Source organism: Lipotes vexillifer, unplaced genomic scaffold, assembly GCF_000442215.2.
Source record: "Lipotes vexillifer unplaced genomic scaffold, Lipotes_vexillifer_v1.1 scaffold778, whole genome shotgun sequence".
NCBI classification, from domain to species: Eukaryota; Metazoa; Chordata; class Mammalia; order Artiodactyla; family Lipotidae; genus Lipotes; species Lipotes vexillifer.
Window position 1 is genome coordinate 3,084,025 of NW_006774127.1, and position 18,009 is coordinate 3,102,033.

At 47.4% G+C, this 18,009-nt stretch overlaps 3 protein-coding genes across 3 annotated transcripts in view; 1 reads left to right on the forward strand and 2 right to left on the reverse strand.

The window, feature by feature from the left end:
• The window catches only part of PMS2 (PMS1 homolog 2, mismatch repair system component), a 25,700-nt gene extending 25,056 nt beyond the window's left edge, over positions 1–644 (reverse strand). The window contains exon 1 of the mRNA XM_007448875.1: positions 610–644. Within this exon, the coding sequence (XP_007448937.1) occupies positions 610–632 (23 nt within the window). The 5' untranslated portion in view covers positions 633–644. The remainder of the gene's footprint in view (positions 1–609) is intronic.
• A 272-nt stretch (positions 645–916) lies between these two features.
• On the forward strand, positions 917–9,444 carry AIMP2 (aminoacyl tRNA synthetase complex interacting multifunctional protein 2). Its single transcript, XM_007448876.1, has 4 exons — positions 917–1,117; positions 5,927–6,133; positions 7,864–8,095; positions 8,915–9,444. Exons 1-4 carry the CDS (start codon positions 983–985, stop codon positions 9,301–9,303), a joined length of 963 nt encoding a protein of 320 aa, XP_007448938.1. The 5' UTR covers positions 917–982; the 3' UTR covers positions 9,304–9,444.
• A 657-nt stretch (positions 9,445–10,101) lies between these two features.
• Positions 10,102–18,009, reverse strand: part of EIF2AK1 (eukaryotic translation initiation factor 2 alpha kinase 1) — a 30,164-nt gene continuing 22,256 nt past the window's right edge. The window contains 5 exon segments of the mRNA XM_007448877.1: positions 10,102–10,134; positions 10,137–10,235; positions 12,398–12,631; positions 13,713–13,795; positions 14,033–14,144. Of these exon segments, the coding sequence (XP_007448939.1) occupies positions 10,102–10,134; positions 10,137–10,235; positions 12,398–12,631; positions 13,713–13,795; positions 14,033–14,144 (561 nt within the window).

Consider the following 18,009-nt stretch of genomic DNA (forward strand, 5'->3'; position numbering starts at 1 on the left):
AAAAAAAAAAAAAAAAAAAAAAAGGAATAAAGTATCTCTAAAAAGTTTGTTGATTTGGCAAGACACCATAGGCTACAGGTCTATTCCTGATATTTATTTGGAGGGGTGGATATAAAACATTTAAACACAGACAGCGAATCTGGATTCAGGAATCTGACACAGTGCAACAGTGCTACCCGAAGATTCGCTACCCCTAACTCTGTGTAGCTGCCGGTAATCGCACACTCGAGATACAGAAGCAATGCGTTTCTTAAAACTGTCCACCTCAAATTAGCATATGCCTTAAAGCCTCCAAGAAAATAACTCTCAATTTTAAAAAAGAAGAGAGAGCAACCAGGTAAAAAGGAAATTAATTCCGTCTACTGGGATTTCAAGCTCCGGCTTCAGGTCCACAGATGCATGGCGGCGTCCGGGCAGCGGGCCGAATCCCCCACGGACCCCGACCTCAAAGCGCACCCACAGGGCGGCGGGCTGGGGGAGCGCCGAGGAGCCTGGCCTGGGGCCTCCGTGCGGCCGGCTCGCCCAGCGCCGCGGTCACTTTCCCCTCAGGGGTCTGGAACGCTGTGGGCCTTAGGGCGACCGCGAGTAGAGGATGCAAGCTCAACTCACCACGGCGCATCAGCTCGCTCCATGGAGGCAGAACCTGACCCTGGAATCGGAACAGTTTGCGCCGCCGCTCCCACGGTGGGGTGGGAAGGGAATCCCGCCACCCTGCCGCCCATTGGCTGCTTCCGACACTGTGTCCCGCCACTTCCGGATAAGGCTACGAACGCTTCCCATCTCTCCTTCTCGTTGATTGGTTGTGTCAAAGGTCGAGTCCATGACGTCAAATTAGCAGGGGCCAATTAGAGCACAGGAACTGAGCTTTCCCGGACGCCAGCCTCCAGGTCGAAAAGGAGGTGGACGCGTCCTGTCGTGGACTTGGACGGTTTCTGAGCGTTCGTGTCTCTCACCCGCCACCTTCCCTCCCTTGGGTTCCACAATGCCGATGTACCAGGTAAAGCCCTATCACGAGGGCAGTGGATCTCTCCGTGTAGAGCTTCCCACCTGCATGTACCGGCTCCCCAACGTGCACGGTAGGATCGGCAGCCCCGCGCCAGCAGCGAGCCACGTGCAGGTAGGAGCGCGCAGCCCTTTCCCCGGCCCCGCATCAGCCCAGAGCCAGGCGCCAAGGCTCTAGTCCCACCGCCCGCCCGTCCAGTGCTCAGGCGCCCTGGCTCCACCGCGGCCCCGCCCCGCTGCCCTCTTGTTCAGTGCGCACGCGCTGCCGCCCTGGCCCTCAGTTGGAGGACTAGGGGCAGGGGTCCTTCCAGGCCCGGACCTTGGGACCCGAACTGTCGCGAACAAACCGTGGGGACCAGACCCGATCGCCTACCCCACTCCAGCCTCACGCGCCCGCCGGCCTCCGAACGACCGTAAACTCAACTATTAAAATAGCTATCCATCTGGTATCTTTTTTTCGCTTATGACTACTTAAACTTTTATATGACGAAATTTTACCCACAGAAAAGCGAATAGCACGTAAATACTCGCTTTGAGGAATTATAAAGCGAATCTCAGTGTCACCACCACTCAAGTTAACACGTTGTCAGCGTCCCACTTAAAACTACCCCCAAAGTTCCCAACTTCCGTGGTCATTACGTCCTGCTTTTCTCTTATTTTGCCACCTGAGTATGCATCCCTAAACCATGTAGTCTTGGTGTAAGTGGAAGCATGCAGCGTGTGCCCTGCAATGTCTGGCTGCCTCTTCTAGATATGATTTGAAGAATCCCTTTGCTGCCATGAGAAAGCAAAGCGTTCGTCCTCTGCGGCCTGCTGCTCCTTGGCTTGACTGTGCCCCCACGGCTTTATCCATCCTGCTGCTCATGGACGTCGGCTGGTTTTGCATTTTAGGCTGTTATGAATTATTCTGCAGAATATTTTTTTACACGAGCAGGCATAGGGGATATACTAAGGGATGGGATCGCTGGCTCAGTGGGCTGGTCTGTCTTCAACTGGATTAGATTGCTTTCCAAAGCAGTCATCCCGGTTTATGCTCTCACCTGCAGTGTATACGAATTTCTGATGTTGGCACCCTCCCCAAAGCTGGTGGGTGTACAGTGGCATCCTAATGTAATTTAGTTCATATCTCCGAGACCGCTAAATCGGTCGAGCCCCTTTTTATGTTTATTGGGCATTTTGATTTCACCTCTTTTGTAAAGTACCTGCTCAACTTTGACTTTATTAATTGCAAATACACATTTTAATTTTCCAACTGGAGAGACTTTCTGTCCGTTCTGACTCAAGATGAGTGAATAGATAACGTTCGTGGCTTGTTTTCCCTGTCATCCTTTGTCTTAAGACTTTTCTGCCTCGATTGGAAGGTCAGTGGTTAGTTTAGTTTGAAACCAAATAACACAACTGTTGTCTCACTGTAGAGCTAAGGCAAAAACACAGGCATGGTCCAGTATCTCTTCACCTGGAGATTCCCATGCAGGCATGGCCTGGTGCCCCTCAACTGGACAGCCCCATAGAATCAAAAAGAAAACCCCAGAGTGGGGAGCATAACATCTCTTTTGAGACCAAGTCCCCCCTTTTTTTTTTAATTTAAGTCTGCTGCCTAACTACTTTCTTTGGGCATTTAACTGTTAACTTGCAACTTAGAAGATGATAACTTAGCAGATGATAACAATGTGGACAGATCATTAGAAATCTAGCATTTCCGGGAGAAATGAGAGCGACACAAAGAATAAAATGCTTCTAAATCCATGTAAAATAACACAAATGGATAAACACAGCATGCCAAGTCACAGTCTCTCCTGAACAAGGAAAACAACAGGCCAGCATTAGAAGGTGTGGTAGGTAAAGCAGAACTTGAGCATCTTGCGTTCCTCAGATCGAGCTATGCTGGGCTCTTATCACAGGCGATATTCCACACGCAGTACTGAGTTCAGTCTTCAGCGGAGTGCTGACGGGTTTTGAATACAGTAGGTGCTTTGCTCCTGGTTGGGCAGGGACCCGACTGCCAGTTGTAGAAATGAGCAAAGTTGTACACAAAGAATGCACACATACAGTCTGGATTAAAAGATGGGAAGTATTACTCAGGAGGACTGATACTGAGTAGCATGAGGATATCACACAGGTGGCAGCCTTACCAGTCACACATTTTGCACACTTATTTCCAGTCAGCACCACATTATTTAATTGGCACACTGAACTCTATCCTTCTTTGTCCCACCCAGATGGTAGTCATCTTGCATTTCTCTGCTGTCTGATCTTAAACAAGAGCAGCAGGCGAAGGGAGCTGAGATCGTGGACATCCAGCTCTAGGGTAAATCGGCATTAACCAGCCGAGAGAAGGGGGAGGGGTGTTGCAGACAGAGGGAACCTGATGAGGAAAATCCCTGTGGCAGGTGGGGGCCTGTGTGTTTTAGGATCCAAAGAACAGCATGGCCAGAGCCCAGAGCAATGGGGAGAATGATGGGAGAGGAGGTAACCAGAGAACCATTCCTACAAGCTATTTATCAAGCTATTTATCTTACGCTTTTTAGCCTAAGAGGTTGTTTTGATTTCTGGCTGCCATCGTTAAGGATGGGTGGGGTGGAGGGGTGGACGAGAATGGATGCAAGGTGACCAGTGGAAGTAGGCCAGGTGAAAAATGGTGTCTTGGACTCAGGCATTGACCATGGAGGCACACTTACAAGTCATTGGATTCCAGAAAATTGACAACAGCTGGTGATGAATTGGCTCTGCAAAGAGGGCAGTGTTGTGAGTGACAAGGGGAGAAACAAAATGTTCCTTAAACTCACCAGCATACAAACGTGAGCAGGCACTCTTCCAACACTCACATTGTATCATGAATGCATGTTTATTTTTTATTATTTTTTAAAATAAATTTATTTATTTTTGGCTGTGTTGGGTCTTTGTTGCTGCACGCGAGCTTTCTCTAGTTGCAGCGAGTGGAGGCTACTCTTTGTTGTGGTGCGCAGGCTTCTCATTGCGGTGGCTTTTCTTCTTGCAGAGCACAGGCCCTAGACACGCAGGCTTCAGTAGTTGTGGCACGTGGGCTGAGTAGTTGTGGCTTGCAGGCTCTAGAGCGCAGGCTCAGTAGTTGTGGCACACAGGCTTAGCTGCTCTGCGGCATGTGGGATCTTCCCCGACCAGGGCTCAAACCCGTGTCCCCTGCATTGGCAGGCAGATTCTTAACCACTGTGCCACCAGGGGAGGCCACGAGTGCATGTTTATAATAAACTCAAGGTCATTGCCTATTGACCCTTTTGTCTAGTCATGAGCATTTTACTCATGCTTAACGTGTTCTTTGTTCTCTTGACTCAAATGGATTATCTTTTGTGAGAGCTTGTGAATCTGAAAATAGGTTGCACAGTGTGACTGCTGGGAGGTTTCTTGTTATTGCTTTTTAAACTAAGTTGGGGGCTTCCCTCGTGGCGCAGTGATTGAGAGTCTGCCTGCCGATGCAGGGGACACGGGTTCGTGCCCCAGTCCAGGAAGATCCCACATGCCACGGAGCGGCTGGGCCCGTGAGCCATGGCCGCTGGGCCTGCACGTCCGGAGCCTGTGCTCCGCAACGGGAGAGGCCACAGCAGTGGGAGGCCCGCGTACCGCAAAAAAATAAAAATAAAAAAATAAAGTAAGTTGGTAGGGACTTCCCTGGTGGCACAGTGGTTAAGAATCCGCCTGCCAATGCAGGGGACACGGGTTTGAGCCCTGGTCGGGGAAGATCCCACGTGCCGCAGAGCAACTAAGCCTGTGTGCCACAACTGCTGAGCCTGTGTGCCACAACTACTGAAGCCCATGCACCTGGAGCCCTTGCTCCACAACAAGAGAAGCCACCACAGTGAGAAGCCCGTGTACCATGGTGAGGAGTAGCCCCTGCTCGCCACAACTAGAGAAAGCCCATGCGCGGCAACGAAGACCCAACGCAGCCAAAAATAAATTAAATAAATAAATAAATAAATAATAAAGTAAGTCTGTAGAGATTTGAGATTTATTTCTCAGCAAATATTGGGTTGGCCAAAAAGTTCCGTTACGGAAAAACCCAGACAAACTTTTTGGCCAACCCAACGTTATTAGTTACTTATGGTATACTAGTCCACTCTACCAGGCAAGAAAGATGCAAAGATTCAGTGAATGAAGGATGTGAATATTCCCTCTTTATGAAGTAATACATTTCAGCAGTGAAAAAGTTCTAGATGAGGGCTTCCCTGGTGGCGCAGTGCTTGAGAGTCCGCCTGCCGATGCAGGAGACGCGGGTTCGTGCCCCGTTTCGGGAGGATCCCACATGCTGCGGAGCGGCTGGGCCCGTGAGCCATGGCCACTGAGCCTGCGCGTCCGGAGCCTGTGCTCCGCAAATGGGAGAGGCCGCAACAGTGAGAGGCCCGCATAACGCAAGAAAAAAAAAAAAAAGTTCTAGATGATTCTAAGATAATGTGAGTGCCAGTATTGCCTAGAAAATGATTTGGGGAATGGATCATTTGACCGCCCCCGGACATACTTCTAAGCCTAAGGACACTTTTCTTTTAACCTGTGTGTGCTCCCTTTTCCCTTCGATTAGTATGATTGATTACATCCTCATCGCCACCCCCAATCTTTTTCTATTCATTTACGCAAAGTATTTTGAACTAGTTTGATAGAAAGAACAATTTGTGTTCGTTTTCTCTCATTCTCATTCTCAGGACTATTTCAGACTAAATCATCTGAAATAGGAGTCCTGCAATTTCAAAGTGGCTTTCAGGCACAACATTATTTGTTTTATAGCATTTGGGGATTGATTTGCAGGATCTATTGGACTGGGGCAAATGAGATGATTCTGCTACCTCATTTTAATGTCTTCTGAAAGGTGGGAGTTTCGAACTAAGTGGAAGACAAGTGATCAAACAGACTGCTTTGATGTGAGAGGAAGTGAACGTTTTGATGTTGGTCTGTTTAGGAAGAGTCGGACCCATCTCTTCTAGCTCTTGAGTCCCGCCAAGATGATATTTTAAAACGACTGTATGAATTGAAAGCTGCGGTTGATGGTCTCTCCAAGATGATTCAGACACCAGACGCAGACTTGGATGTGAGCAACATAATCCAAGCTGACGAGCCTGCTGCTTTATCGACCAGTGCATTGGACTTAAATTCCGTGCTTGGAAAGGTAAGTGCATCTAGAGAGCTAAATAGAACATCAGCGTGCTAGGTGGATATTAGTACTGGAAAATTGTGCCGGTGGGATTAAAGCCTTGGTTTTTGAGTTTTCAAAGGTGGTGCAAAAGCACATTCCTCCTCTGATTGTGCCTTTGCACAGAACAGATTCATGAGCATTGAGTGAAGCCAGGCAGGCTCTAATGCAGCTTCTGGATTTCTCAGACCCAGTAGAGAACGGGGGTGGGGGGGGATCCTTAGGCAGAAGAGGGAGTCAAGAGTTCCTGCCACTGCAGGCAGCTCCCGGCAGACTCCGAGCCCTGGAGAAATGGTCGTACACTCAGTGCTTCTCTGAGGTTCAGCCAAGTCAACCCTGACTCTTTGAGAGTGGCCTGAATTTCAGAGCCTTGGCTGTCCAGGCGCAAAATTCCCACCGATCCTTTTGCAATTTGTTGCTAAAAGCCAGTCACAGTCTCATACCTCAGACATATTTTGCTTAAATTCAGTTTGCTGTGTTAAAATTCAGTTGCATCAGCCACCTTTAATGTCAGTCTACAGGCTTCAGTTGATTTACAGGACAATCTGATAACGCAAAGAAAGAGTATCTTGTTACAAGTGGGTGCAAGAGGGTTCGTCCCGAGAATCCCTGCTAGCACCCTCCCCTAGAATTGGTGATAGAAAACGGTCCTGCTTAAAGACCTAACAAGCGGAGGCAGCATTGCCATGTCTCCCCCAGAGCTGTTTTTGGTAACGTCCGTCCCTCTGCACTCATGTATCCCTTCATCCCCCAGTTTGTGTTTGCATGTGCTGGGGGCCCATAAGACCCCACTCAGCCAGTCCCCCAGGGAGCCAATCTGCATAGGGGATGAGTCGGTGAGACAGTTGTGCCGGGTGTCCTAGCATGCCGGGGGGCCTCCCAGAGCACACGGTGCTAAAGATGAATCTTGATACCACAGAAGGCACAGCATCAAGTAACACGATATGTTCATAGAAACGCAGAGCATCCAGCATAGGTCCACATGAAGGGCATCGGTCAGGAGCAGCAAGACCAGAGGCCAGGTTGTGGCCGGCTGTGGACAGAAAGCCACAGAGTTTTGCCTCTGTTGTATCATGTGAGTCCATTAGTTATGAAGAGCCGATGTACAGAAATAAGATAGCCCGCATCTAAAGGCAGTGCGTGTTGCAAATCAACTATACTTCAACAAAATAAATTTTAAAAACAAAATAAAATAAAAAGGCAGTGTGTTTTGGCACTTTAATTCACACCTTTTTAAAATCTCCCTGAGCGAAGACCCTTTTCCAAGGGGTTCTTCATTGACACGTAACTCAAACAATTGCTGTAGAAACTATATCCTGTCGGGCATTAGAAAGATTTAGTAAATGGAGTAATTACACGTGTGATTTTTTTTTTTTAACTTAGGGACAAATAGAGGTGTCAATCCTAACATGTTGTACTAATCTGAGTAGAGTCACCTTTTATTTATTGGGAGCAGCATTGCAGGGGTGGAGGGTTGGAGTCGGCTGCTGTCCCCTGCTTCCTACTGAGCCGAGCCCCCTTGGTAGCTTCCTTCCATCCCCAGCACTCACATCCTTGGCTGCAGGTGGGGTGACATTAGTACCTTCTTCCCGGGAGGTGACGATTCTTTAGAGAAGCCTGCTGGGGTTCTAAGCACAGCACCTGGTACAGTGTCAGCACTCGGGTTGCTGTTGGTGTCATCTGCTCTGTTGGGGTTTGCTCCCCAGGATTACGGGGCACTGAAGGACATCGTGATCAATGCCAACCCCGCCTCGCCACCCCTCTCCCTGCTCGTGCTGCACCGACTGCTCTGTGACCACTACAAGGTCCTATCCACTGTTCACACGCACTCAGCGGTCAAGAGTGTGCCGGCAAACCTCCTCAAGTGCTTCGGCGAGCAGACGAGGCAGCAGCCCCGTCACGAGTACCAGCTGGGTTTTACTCTGATTTGGAAGGACGGTAAGCGGAGCGGCTGGGTGACCAGGAGGCAGTGGGGAATGGGAAAGGGGCAGTCTGCAGCTGCGCAGACTCCTCGGCTGCTTACCGTCAAAGTCTAGAGAGCTTCTGGGGGGTCCTGCAAGAGGAGCAGGCACACCTTGGCCCGGAGATGCTCTCCTTCCTCTGGGAAGGTGAAGGTCTCAACTGAGGGCAGTCTCCGAGGGAATCCTGTCTAACCGGCCAGGGCAGGGGAGTCACAGCTGTCACGGTCGTCTTGCCCTCACATTCCAAAACCCATCATTATGGGGACACTGACGTCCTCTTTTAATGGACATTATCCATTAAAGGGTGGCAGGATGTCATTTATCCATTATCTCACTGGTGTGTGCACTTCTCCCATTTAAGTTCCTACAGAGGGAATTGAGTTCATGTCCATCCATCGAGGCCTTACTGCCCTCAGCCACACGTTGAGAGCCAGGGTGAGGGCAGCAGGAGGTCCTGGCCTGGGAGATGGGACTCCTGGTCTCCAGGCCTCATGCCCAGATCCTTAGGCACAGGCGTTGGAACAGATGGTCTGAGGTCCTTTCTAGCTTGAAAACTAGAATACTAGAAATGGTTACTTTATAACTTACAGTTTGCACTGTTTAAAACTGCAGTTTAAACTTTCTTGAATATTACTAACCTTTTGGAGACCGACTAAAACTGCGATTTTCTTGAAAATACACTCTCCCTTGCCACCAGTTCGTGACCAACAGGGACTCCCCTTGCCACGCTCTACAAGCACTCCCTCCGGCGGTGCTGCTCTTGTTGACATTTCATGGAGTGCTTATTTCTTTTCAGTGCCGAAGACTCAGATGAAGTTCAGTGTCCAAACAATGTGTCCCATCGAAGGAGAAGGGAACATTGCACGCTTCCTGTTCTCTCTCTTTGGCCAGAAGCAGGATACTGTGAATTTAACCCTCATAGATAGCTGGGTAGATATAGCTATTTTTCAGCTAAAAGAGGGGAGCAGTAAAGAAAAAGCCGCTGTGTTCCGCTCCATGAACTCTGCTCTCGGGAAGAGCCCCTGGCTCGTTGGGAATGAACTCACGGTGGCAGATGTCGTGCTGTGGTCCGTTCTCCAGCAGACAGGGAGCTGCAGTGGGACAGCGCCAGCCAACGTGCAGAAATGGATGAGGGCCTGTGAAAACCTGGCCCCTTTTCACATGGCCCTCAAGCTCTTTCAGTGAGCCTCAGTCACTGATTTTAAAGGGTTTAAATTTTAAGGATGGTGCTGTTTTGTGCCTATTATTGGTAAAGGGACTTGTACTAAAATCAAAGTCTCTATCTAGGCCAGTGGTTAAATATCAATAAATGCATCATATAATTAACTTGTAGTTTTCATTTTATTTAAAATTCAGCAACACTGTATGCAATATACCATGACAATTGCCAGCTACGTGGCGGGCACACTGGGGTACAAATACGAACGTATCATATCGCTGCCTTCGAGGAATGTAGACTTGGGGGGAAGCAAGTATGTGAGGAAGGAGGGAGCCCGTGGGAACAGCGCAGTGTGGAGGGTAGGAAGGCCAGCAGCTGTCCACCTGGAACGGTGCAGCTAGTGCGTGGGCCTGGGCTTGGGCAGCAATGGGTCCAGAGCACACTTAGGTTTCTGTAGTAGAACCTAGAGGAGGATTTGGTGGTCAACAGGCAGAGTTCAAAAGAGAAAGAACAGCTGAGGATAAGGCCTACACTTTCACTTTCAGAGACTGGATGGACGGTAATATTAAAGTGAGAAGTCCAGGAAAAGGAGCGTGTGGGGTAGGAGAAAGGCAAGAACAGAACAGGTTTTGTTTCGAGCAGTCTTAGGTTCAAAATGCCAGCCTTAAAAGGTACTTTCACAACCTCACTTTAATAAGTCTTATACAGGCTTACTAAATACAATTAGAGTTATACCAGCCATACCCTAATAAAGATTGAAAATTTACATTCCAGTTGACTATTTAGCTTAAAAAGTCCACTCATACCTACAGAGCCTATTGAGCCTACACGGGCACACCCCCATCTTTCAAGTCACCCTCTTAACCCCTTTGTCTTGAGAGAGGAGACTTAGCTGCTTCTTTAGTTCTTCGATTTCTTTTTCTTGCTCAAGTATCTTCATCTGTAGGGTGAGATTAACCTGTAAAGAGAGAAAATTTTAAGCTCTGTTACAACGGCTTCTTCCTTTACTTTTAAATATACAGGCCTGCCTCTCTTTGCACACTTCCAATATGCGTGGATTCCAGTTCTCACAGCTTATTACGCATCACCCAGCAACGTGGGTCAAGTGTCAGTTACCAAGGTATAGTGACTAATTGCCTTAGCGCTTCAGTCCACGAAACACTATGTGACCCACCATACATGTCATAATCAGGAACAATCATCACTTCTTTCAACAGCTCTGGTGGTTGGTCACCGTGCACCTGTTAGTCGGTTCACACACAGGCAGTGTGTGGAGTTGTGCTGCCTCCTGTCTCCCAGTGATAAACCCACGTGACATTTTTGAAAGAGGGAACTGGCCAACAAAAATGAAAGTACAGCAAAGTAATGAAAAGTGAGGATGCTAGAAGTGAATATCAAACGCACGGTGTTACAGACGAAAGAGCTGATCGTGGGAATGCTGATCCCGCCACCATCGGACGCACTGAGTGAAGACCACTTATCAACATGAGCAGGAAAAGGATGAAGATGTCCCCAAGAAAACTTCACATTAAAAGAACTCTTGGAGACGGATCATAACATCAAAAGTGCCGAAGTTAAATGCCAGAAACTGATCCAAACTTAGCGAGGAGTATGACAAGTCACCAGGGCATAGAAAAGATGCTCACTCCATGCCCTAAGTTACAGGACAAGACGGTGGGCACTATTCAAACTACTCTTGAAACACTTTCATTCTCAACTATAGTTTTATAATTTTTTTCATTTCCACATACATCTGTAACTGATAATAAGAGAGTTTTAATGTTCTGACAAACATTTTTAAAGGTCATGGAACGACTGTAACTTTCCCCATTGATTATTAAGCTCCTTTTGTATGCTGTGAGCTCTGCGTGGTCAGTTTCACAGTCCTGCACTACACAAAGTGCAAAGTGAGGGCCACCTGTCTATGCAAATTTATCTCTGCAGGTATGCACAGGTTACTTTATAAACAATTCTACAAGGAGAAATACCATTAACAACAAATAACTACGGTCTCTACTCTAGCTTCACAGGGAGTTAGAAAATTCTCTCCATACAAGGATATCAATTTAACAACCAGATCTGCTATTTTCAGAGACTGAGAGAAAAGCACTACACTACCCGTTTACCGTTCAGTCTACTAAAATTCACTGTTTTACTTGAACACAAATAAGCCTTAAACAAAAGACAAATCAACTAACCAGTTGCAAGTGGTTCCCCAACTCGCGTGCATCAGAACCGCTTCGAGGGTTTGCAGAAGCACAGAGAGCAGCCCCTTCCCCCCAAGATGTCTCTTTTATAGGTCGGTGGGGGAAGTGAGGGGGGTCTAAGAATTCTGTCGAGTTCACGGTGATTTTACGCTGCTGGTCTGGAGACTGCACTCTGGAGCCGGTGCGTCCACCCACTGCTGCTCACATGCTGGGTATAAGTTACTCGGAGATCTCACTACAGTGCAGGTCTGGGGTGGAGCCCCGGAGCCTGTGTTTCTAACAAGCTCCCAGATAAGGCTGATGCCGCTGGTCGGAGGACCCACTTTGAGTAGCAAAGCACTAGAGAACCTGTGAATTTCTCTTTGAGTCAAGCTTTTTTAAGTTTTAGAAAGTTTCTGTGTATACCTGGCACTGAAACGACATGTCAGGAAGGAGGAAGGGGATGGGCTGCCTGGAGCAGGACCCCTCACAGGACAGAAAACCAGACTCCACACGGGGATGCTGAGATCTCAGGGTGGGTAAGGCAGTCTCGGCCACAGATGCTCCAGCTCCCCTGAGAAGCACTGCTGTCCTATATCCTTTGGTGTGTGTGCCGTTCTACTAGTAGATACTTTATAATAATTCATAAAAGGCCATATACCATAGTTGGAAAGGAAAACTAAAACCTTTTGACTTAGCAAGATGAGGCTCGAAACTGGAGCCCACGTGACCATTTTCAGAGTAGACAGTTGGCAGTGTTCATCTAGCTTAGCTGACAAGTACGCCACTGGCAACTCTGAGAATGGGTTAAAATATTTTGTTTCCATAAACCTGATTCTAAGTTCAACTGCTCTTGGTGAAATGGGATTCACAACTGAAACAAACTCCATTTTAAGCTTCACATTTCCTCCAGTATTAAAAAAATCATACATACATTTCCAGAATTTTGGAACAGTTCACTCTGCAGCAGCTGAACAGCAGACGGCCTCTGGGATGAGTTCTTTCTGGTTAAGTGCTGGATGTACTTGGCTTGGACGGGACACCTTTTACTGAGGGACTCGGGGATCTGTCCAGTTCTTAAACCCATTAAAACATGTGCTCGCTCCATTTCTGTCCCAAACGGCTGAAAGAGCTCCAGCAGGATAACACCCAAGCTATACATATCTGACTGAAAAAGGGGGGAAATGGTCAATGAGTAGTGAAATACACAGAGTAACATTTCCATTCCCACCCAACTTCCTTTCAAAAGCGAGAGGATTTTCTACAGAAGGATGATTGACAGTCCCTACAACGGAGGGAACACAGCGGGCTGGCTCGTCCCTCACAGAGGCAGGTGTCTGCCAGCTGGATCTACTGTAGGTGACCTACAGACAGATGACTGTACTCTTGCAATCCCCAGCTCTAACACCAAAAAGGGGCATCCAGGGGCACGAAGGACTGAGGGCCAGGCGAGGGGCAGGGGTGATCCCGGCCACCCAGAGCGGTCACTACCATACAACTGACTCCACTGCTCCTTGAAAACCCAGGCCAGGTATAGCCTGAGAGAGCCATGAGAGGTCACCGAGGATCCCTGCGGCCTACCCCGGTCCCACCTCTGCCTCCGCTCAGAGTTAGGCATTCTTGGTAAAGTTTTAGCAAACTCTGCATAAAACCTGTCACTTTTCCTGAAAACAGTCTTTTAGGAAGGTGTTTAATTACTACATAGGATTTTCAGAGCTGCCATGGTTTTTCTGGCAGCTCTTTCCCAATCACTAAAAAGTTGAATGATTCATCAAAAGGAAGAAAATTTACTAGGCTGTTATTTTGAGAAAAGAATTTACTTTAACATTCCTTCTAAGAACGAGCTGGATTAAAACTTTTCCACATCTTCATTCAACCTCAGAGGGAAGCAAGTGTCACACTTGTCGCGGGCACTGATTTACCTAAGCTTGAAGGCAAAATGAACGGCTGAAAACAGACTGGTGAATCCTGCCTTCCTGAGGGGAAGGTGATATCTTAAAGGGAAAGCTCATTGCAAAAATTATTTTGTGACACCCACGGATTTGGAAATAGTAAGATAGCCTAAAAAAGTCAGATTCAGTTGAAAAGTGAGGCTTCGCACTATGGTAGTTTGATGTAAGAGATACCTACCACACTCCGCTATTTCCAAATCACTTCAACGTCAGACCTTCCACTGCATTTACTGTACTTTTTGTTACTTATGACTGCAGGGTAAGTCCACTGAAAGGGTAGAAGGGAACAAACACTACCTTGGCATCATACTCGGATCCCTCCAACTGTTCAGGGGAAGCATACAGGCAAGTGCCCACTCTGGAGGTATGTGTGGGTGTTCCTGTGATTTGAAAAGCCAGAGATTAAGCATGGCAGGGTTAGCACTGTCTACATAAACACCCCTGACTGAGCAGGGCATTGCAGCTCCCAAGGAAATGATAGTTGCTTTTTTTTTAAATCTCACCTTTGCTGTTAAGTCTTTATGATTCTCTTTAAATACTGACAGTGTTCAACCATGTCTCTCTCTCTCTTTTTTTAATGCAAAACCAAACAAAAACAACCACCAAAATAAACTTACTCTTTCCATTTCCATTGGCCCAGTCTGTGTTCTGTATGATGTCTGCACAGGCCAGGCCAAAGTCTCCTATTTTTACTTGCTGATTGGGGCCATGAAGAAAAATATTTCTGGGCTGTAAACAAACAGAACAGGTCAACTCAACGGTGTTCTAGAATGAATAGTGAAAACATGTGGATGTTGAGAGTTTTCAACTCAGGAGCCAAAAGCCCCTCAAGAATTAAAAATGAGAGCAGTAGTTCTCAAACTTGGCCGCACATTAGCATCACCTGAGGAACTTTAAACAAATCTCAGCGGCCAAGCCACTCCCCAGACGGATTAAATCAGATTTCCTGGAGGTGGACACAGGCATCGACATTACTTAAAGTCCCCAGCTTATTCCACTAATGTAGAGCGTGCTTGTGCACAAGTGCATTTCAGCCCTGACGGAACCTCAGAGTCACCGAGAAGGTTTTAACAACTACTATCCTCTCAACAAGTCAAAAACTTTGATTATTATTTTTTTTAATGAAAACACTGATGTTTTTTAAAGCTCCCAGATTATCTAACATGTTGGCCAGGGTTGGGGACGGCCAAGTCACACTCTAAAGGTACACACTTCACTCTATTGAAGCAATCATCACAGACCCAACACATTTCCCGATGGAAGTACCCCCAGACCAGTGGAAAACGCACCTCTGTTGGAGGCGGGGTGGAATTCCATTAAAAACTAGAAAGCGTTTAACTTAAAAGTTATGTCTTCTTAATGTAAATGTTTTATTTGTATAAATTCCCTTATTTTAGCGTTGTCAGGTTTTTTTAACAGTAGCTGAATGGGAAGAGAAAACAGAAAGAATCTTAGGTGCAAGATGATAATCTGGCTACGCTTTTGTGACTAAGTAAAAAGTCCTGGAAACTGTGCTCCTGTAGCTGGCACTGTAGATACAGGAACAACATGTGAAAAAGTTTGGTTCTGATATAAAAATGCATCATCTTCACGGATACCAGTCTCAACAGTTCTAGAACTGAATGGAAAGAATCATAAAGAGACTGAGACTGACCAATTCTGTTAACGCGTTTGCCCTGAATTCCTGAGTCCCCCCTCGAAGTTGTACTCATGGGAAACACAACCAAGAGAGGCAGCAGGGGGCTGGTGGGTGACGGGGCCCAGGCCCCGGAAGAGGGCGCGGTGGTGTCATTCCACACGGGGCTCTACGAGGCCATCCTGAGGGAGGGCAGCACCACACTCCGGGCTCTGCTTAGAAGCCACCTGTCAACCAGCCCACGGCCGTTCTGGCCACCTCCACCAGCTACAGATCACTGCTGAGCCAGGTACCGGCGTTCTCTTCTCGGTCACTTTGAGAAAAAAAACGTGATGCTTCAGAAGGAACGCCACCTGATTCTTGAGGACTCACTACACCTGGCTGCCTTCACCGTGCCCGAGGCTGGATGGTCCACGCTGAGCACACCGCACACCCAAAGCCATGTTCTGCTGAGTCTGCGACGACTCCTTCCAGGGATCACAGGGGCACTGACTGAGCAGAGACTGGGGCTCGCTTGGTTGGAAGAACATTAATGTCATCCTCTCAAATGTGCCAATGCTGATTATGTCTGTGTGCTGGAATTATTTCTCCCCTTTTTACATATAGTTTTTCATTTTCTGAATTTTTATACAGTAATTATTACCCTTATAACAAATTTTTTTTAGAAAGTCACCCTCTGCCCTTATCTTGCAGTCGTGCTGTAAAGGCCTGTGTGTGTGTGTGTGTGTGTGTGTGTGTGTGTGTGTGTAAAGAATTCTCATAAACAGCTGTGCTAATCATAGACAGAATACAAGCAGCATTAACTGTGAAACCCTAAAAGTGCAGGTTATACTACTGATACTATGACTTTGGCAAAGGCTTAAAAAACAAAACCTACTTGTCAATGACTCTCTGGGTTAATATAAGGACTAAGGGACTTGATAGCAATTACCATTAATTTTACACAATGAGCTCTTCACAAGAATCAACTTTCGAAGCTTTACGTAAATTATATCTGCTGCCTTGGTAAATCTGCATGTATGTAAAATACAGATCTTTATAATATCAATATAAAATTGACAGGTTTGGGGTAATTTAAAACAGGCAAAAGGAGAATTTCAATGCACATAACAGAGAAATACTGAACCAAAGAGATGCTAAATACAATTATTTCCTTTGAAATAGCAAGCTAACACAATTATTCTAACTATATTGGGCTACTTGTAATGTATTTTTCCCCCCAAAGCAGACACAGTCCATCATCCCCATCCACCTGGCTGTGGAATACCGCAAGGCACAGAGTTTGCTTTGTTTGTTAGAACATGGTGCAGACCCAGAAGTAAGGTAAGTTAACTCAACAGGTGACTGTTTCTAAATGAGGACACACACGATCTGTGTTCCTTTCCCGATCATGTCTGGACTCATCCATTCTCCATGGGTGATGGACTACAGGTTACCACGTTTGGAATATACCAATTTCCTTACTGACTAGGTGAGATCCTCTGAAAACCGGAAATAATACAGGAACACAAATCAGTCAGCCCACTTAAAGCATAGTGAGTATTAAGCGCTCAGCAATGGTGTTGTGGAAAATTAAGTCCTGGTCACAGCCCTCAGGGAGTTTAACAACCTAAGTTAGATATGAAAAGAAAATGGAAAGAGGCAAGGGATTTTCTTGGAAAGAAGTTCATCTTGCTTCCCAATATATCTTCACCGCCTAAACCAATGCTGACACTTCCTAAGTGCCCAATAAATATCATCTGAATGAATGGGAGAAGTACATGGTATAAAAGAGTCGAGCCCCAAATCCTTCCCATGCTCCGGAAGGGCGCCCCACCCCGTCTTGCTCTCTCACCCTGCCCCCGAGCCCCACCCCAGCTCTACAGGTCCTCCCAGGACTGGACCATCACGTTCCCCCTCCCCACAGGATTCCTCAGTACACCCTTCCCACCCTTTCTCGCCCTGGGTGGGGCCTGCAGACCTCTCGAGAACTTTGCCCACTGGCCTGTTTACTTAGCTCTTTCGGATTAATGCTTCCACACCTGACTGTAAGCTCTGCAGGGTGGGGACTCTGCTGTTTCCCCACACCTCTGGTGCAGGGCTTACACTAAATCAGCAGGTGAACTGAAAAGTCATCTTCTAATCCCAGTGGAGCAGTCAGATGCTCATAAGAGACCTTCCCTTTTCTCTGCCACAATCAAGGAGTTTTAGAGGCAATCCTGAGAGATTTCAGGAAAGGAGATGAGGGCCGAGTTGTCAAACTCTCACTCCGCCTGCGCTGGGGAGGGACTGACGATAAACTCCAGCTGCAGCTCCTGCCATCCACACACACGAGTGAAAAGGCCAGGTAGAGGAGCAGGTGCGGTGCCACCAGGGACGGAGTTAGCAGGCGTTCTGGCCCTTCACGGCTCACTTCTGTGGGAATTCCAGATCACACTCGAGTCCGCACAATTTTACTGAATGGCTGCTAACTCAGCACAGCCCTGAGGGGCTGTGGACACAGAGCTAACTGAGATGCAGCCTGGAAGAGGCCACCATCCCAGCAGGAGTAACAAAGCTGACACGAGCTGTGATAGGAAGCTGGGCCCCTCCGTGCTGTGATGCATACCACCCTGTCCCCGCAAGACGCTGGGATACCCCAAGAAATTAAACAGCAATGCAGATTCTCAAACACTTCTCTAGAGTCATTACGGGGGATTATCTTAAATAAATGTTGCCTTCTTAAGTAGTAGCTCCCTGCCTCGAGCCATTCCCACTGTGAACTGAGTGTAATCTGCCATCAATACCTATTCCAGAGACACAAGAGGCCTCACCACACTCCACCTGATGCTCCTGCACTGGCCCATCACCTCTACCATGTGGACAAAGCCGGGGAACAGAATCCAAAGGATCCTGACAGACATCGAGAACAACACAGTCCTGTGTCTCCACATTTTGTGCGAACACGGGGCCCAGGTGAATGCGCGAGTGGACAGCAAC

Bases quoted from the DNA above. Each gene is read 5' to 3' on its own strand.
- AIMP2 (XM_007448876.1), top strand. From the start codon at position 983: ATGCCGATGTACCAGGTAAAGCCCTATCACGAGGGCAGTGGATCTCTC. The intron at 1,118-5,926 runs GTAGGAGCGCGC...TGGTCTGTTTAG, and splicing joins CAGCAGCGAGCCACGTGCAG to GAAGAGTCGGACCCATCTCT. The intron at 6,134-7,863 runs GTAAGTGCATCT...TTTGCTCCCCAG, and splicing joins TAAATTCCGTGCTTGGAAAG to GATTACGGGGCACTGAAGGA.